The sequence below is a fragment of the Nanorana parkeri genome, unplaced genomic scaffold (genome assembly GCF_000935625.1).
Source record: "Nanorana parkeri isolate BGI_ZX_2015 unplaced genomic scaffold, ASM93562v1 scaffold3717, whole genome shotgun sequence".
Lineage (NCBI taxonomy): Eukaryota > Metazoa > Chordata > Amphibia > Anura > Dicroglossidae > Nanorana > Nanorana parkeri.
Genome location: NW_017309985.1, coordinates 1,340 through 4,355, shown reverse-complemented (window position 1 = coordinate 4,355; position 3,016 = coordinate 1,340). Strand labels below are relative to the sequence as shown.

The following is a 3,016-nucleotide window of genomic DNA, read 5'->3' as shown; positions in this document are numbered from 1 at the left end:
TCAGCGACCAATCAGAGAGCAGGCACCAGGAGGACACGTTGCACTAGATGACGGCGCTCGTCTCTGATTGGCCATCGGGCTTTTTGCCGCATGAACTCCTCATTCTAACATTGTGTCCCCTCCAGGCTGGGGGATGAAATAGAATCCCCGGCGCATCCTGAGTCTCGGGATCTACAGGAGAGGGATCGGCGTCTGGGGGAGTCACATGGCTTGGGAGGGGGCGGGGTAGAGGAGGCTGAGGATGGAGATGACGGTGTCGGGTATATAGAAGGGGGGAGGGGGAGGCTGTATTTTCTCTGATATTGTATTTATCCGATTATTAAATATTGAAGATCAATAATCGAGTGGTGGTGATGGAGGATTGATGATGATGATGGTGGTGGTAGTGATGGATGATGACGGTGATGGATGATGATGATGATGATGGAGGATTGATGATGATGGTGGTGGTGGTAGTGATGGATGATGATGACGGTGATGGATGATGACAGTGATGGATGATGATGATGGAGGATTGATGATGATGATGATGATGGTGGTGGTGATGGATGATGATGATTGGTGATGAAGGATGGAGGATGGTGGTGGTGATGATGAGGAGGGATGATGGTGATGGATGGATGGATGGATGATGACGGTGGTGGTGATGGATGATGATGAAGGATGGATGATGTTTGGTGATGGATGATGGTGGTGGTGATGGATGGATGGTGATGAAGGATGATGGTGGTGGTGATGGATGGATGGATGATGATGGTGGTTGATGATGATGATGGTGGTTGATGATGATGATGGATGGATGGTGATGAAGGATGATGATGGATGATGATGGATGATGGTGGTGGTGATGGATGGATGGATGATGATGGTGGTTGATGATGATGATGGTGGTTGATGATGATGATGGATGGATGGTGATGAAGGATGATGATGGATGGATGATGATGACGGTGGTGATGGATGGTGATGAAGGATGATGACGGTGGTGATGAAGGATGATGATGGATGATGATGGAGGATGGTGGTGGTGATGGATGGATGGATGATGATGGTGGTTGATGATGATGATGGATGGATGGTGATGAAGGATGATGATGACGGTGGTGATGGATGATGACGGTGGTGATGAAGGATGATGATGGAGGATGGTGGTGGTGATGGATGGATGGATGATGATGGTGGTTGATGATGATGATGATGGATGGATGGTGATGAAGGATGATGATGGTGGTGGTGATGGATGGATGGATGATGATGGTGGTTGATGATGATGATGGATGGATGGTGATGAAGGATGATGATGGATGGATGATGATGACGGTGGTGATGGATGATGACGGTGGTGATGAAGGATGATGATGGATGATGATGGAGGATGGTGGTGGTGATGGATGATGACGGTGGTGATGGATGATGATGAAGGATGATGATCTCATTCTACACATTGTATGGTGCCTCCGCCCGGCATTGTCTGTCGGTGATCTTATTCTCTGAGTCACCTCCTCGCCGGGTGTTCTGGGCGGGGGAGGGATCATTCCGATGGGAGGGGTCAGGAACATCCATTAGTCATTACTCCTGAGCCGGGAGTACCGCCGGTATAAGCGACGAGGACTTCTCTCCATCCTCCACTGAGGGACACAGGGATTCAGAATTTGGGTTATACTGCCCCCCCCCCGTGGCCCCTCCTCCACCCAGCATGGCTCACTATATTTATATATTCCATTACTCCTGAAGCGGGAGATCTTCTGATTGGACCAAAGATGTCATTCGGCTACTCGCCCATCAAATGATGAAATGTGGGCGTGTCCTCGGTCCACCAAGTTCTATAAAGATACAGACTCCGCCCTCCAGTGTTATAAAACACCAGGCTCCGCCCTCCACCAGGTTCTATAAAATGCCGGCTCCGCCCACCGGCAAGTTTTATAAAGATACAGACTCCGCCCTCCAGTGTTATAAAACGCCAGGCTCCGCCCAGTTCTATAAAATGCCCGCCTCCTCCGCCCACCGCCGAGTTCTATTGAAGGCTGAAAAATGATGGCCGGGGGTTGGGGGGTCTTGACCACGAATTTGGTTTCCACGGAACACAAGAATGGTGGGAACCCTGGGAAGGTGTCAGAAGTTGAGGACACAAAGGGGGAGGAGCTCAGGGCGGGGACTGCATCCTCTTCCATGAACAGCTTATAACGTAGCAACCAGAAAGGGACCGGACGCACTCTGATGACATCAGCATGTGAGAAAACTTTATTGTTCTGGACAAAGAACACAGAAGGTCCGTCTTAGTCTACAACTAAGCCCCTTCCCGGGTGAACCGTGTCGGATAAGGAGGGAGGAGGCGGCCCATCTGTGTTCTGAACAATAAAGTTTTTCTCAGACACTGATGACATCGGAGCACAGGCGGTCCTCTGCCCACTGGGGGAGAAGTTCCTGAGCCTATAATGTGTCCCCTATGACAGCTTTACTGTTTGCAGCCGCTGCTGCTCATGCTTAGCTCCTCCCCCGAGGAGGCGGGGGGGGGGGGGGGGGGCCGTGCCAGATAAGGGGGGGGGGCTTACAATGGTAAATCACACCAATAAATTGGCCGGCAGATGTATTCTAACGAGGAATAATAAGGTCCGCGCACACAACCAGCCGAGGAAGGTCTGGGCTCCGGAGTGCCGATAATGGGCCCCAACATATAAAGGAGATGACGGGGGGAGGGGCCCGTACTGAAGTGTTTGTATGTGCGAAGAATAAAAACACAGAGACGGCTCTTCTGTACAAGTATGTAAACATTTATTTCAGGTCACAGCCCCGCCCCCGCGGTACCCCACCACACACGGCTTGGTGTGCTGTAAACGTTGCCCCTGCCTGGGATCTGATCGCAGCTGGAACCCTCCGGGGTGGGGGAGGGGGGGCTTCAGGCTACGGGCCCCCAGGCCGGGGCAGGCAGGGCATGCTGGGAGGGAGCCGGGAATCTCAGAGCACCAGATGTGTAACACTTACACTGTTATTAGTATTTCCTAAGTAGAAGCATTCG

General features: G+C 51.6%; 1 protein-coding gene across 1 annotated transcript in view; it reads left to right on the top strand.

Moving 5' to 3' along the window:
- The window catches only part of LOC108803428 (nitric oxide synthase, endothelial-like), a gene marked incomplete at its 5' end in the record, with an annotated part of 27,530 nt that extends 27,393 nt beyond the window's left edge, over positions 1-137 (top strand). Inside the window, 1 exon segment of the mRNA XM_018575271.1 lies at positions 126-137. Coding sequence (XP_018430773.1) covers positions 126-137 — 12 coding nt within the window.
- Positions 138-3,016: the final 2,879 nt, after the last annotated feature.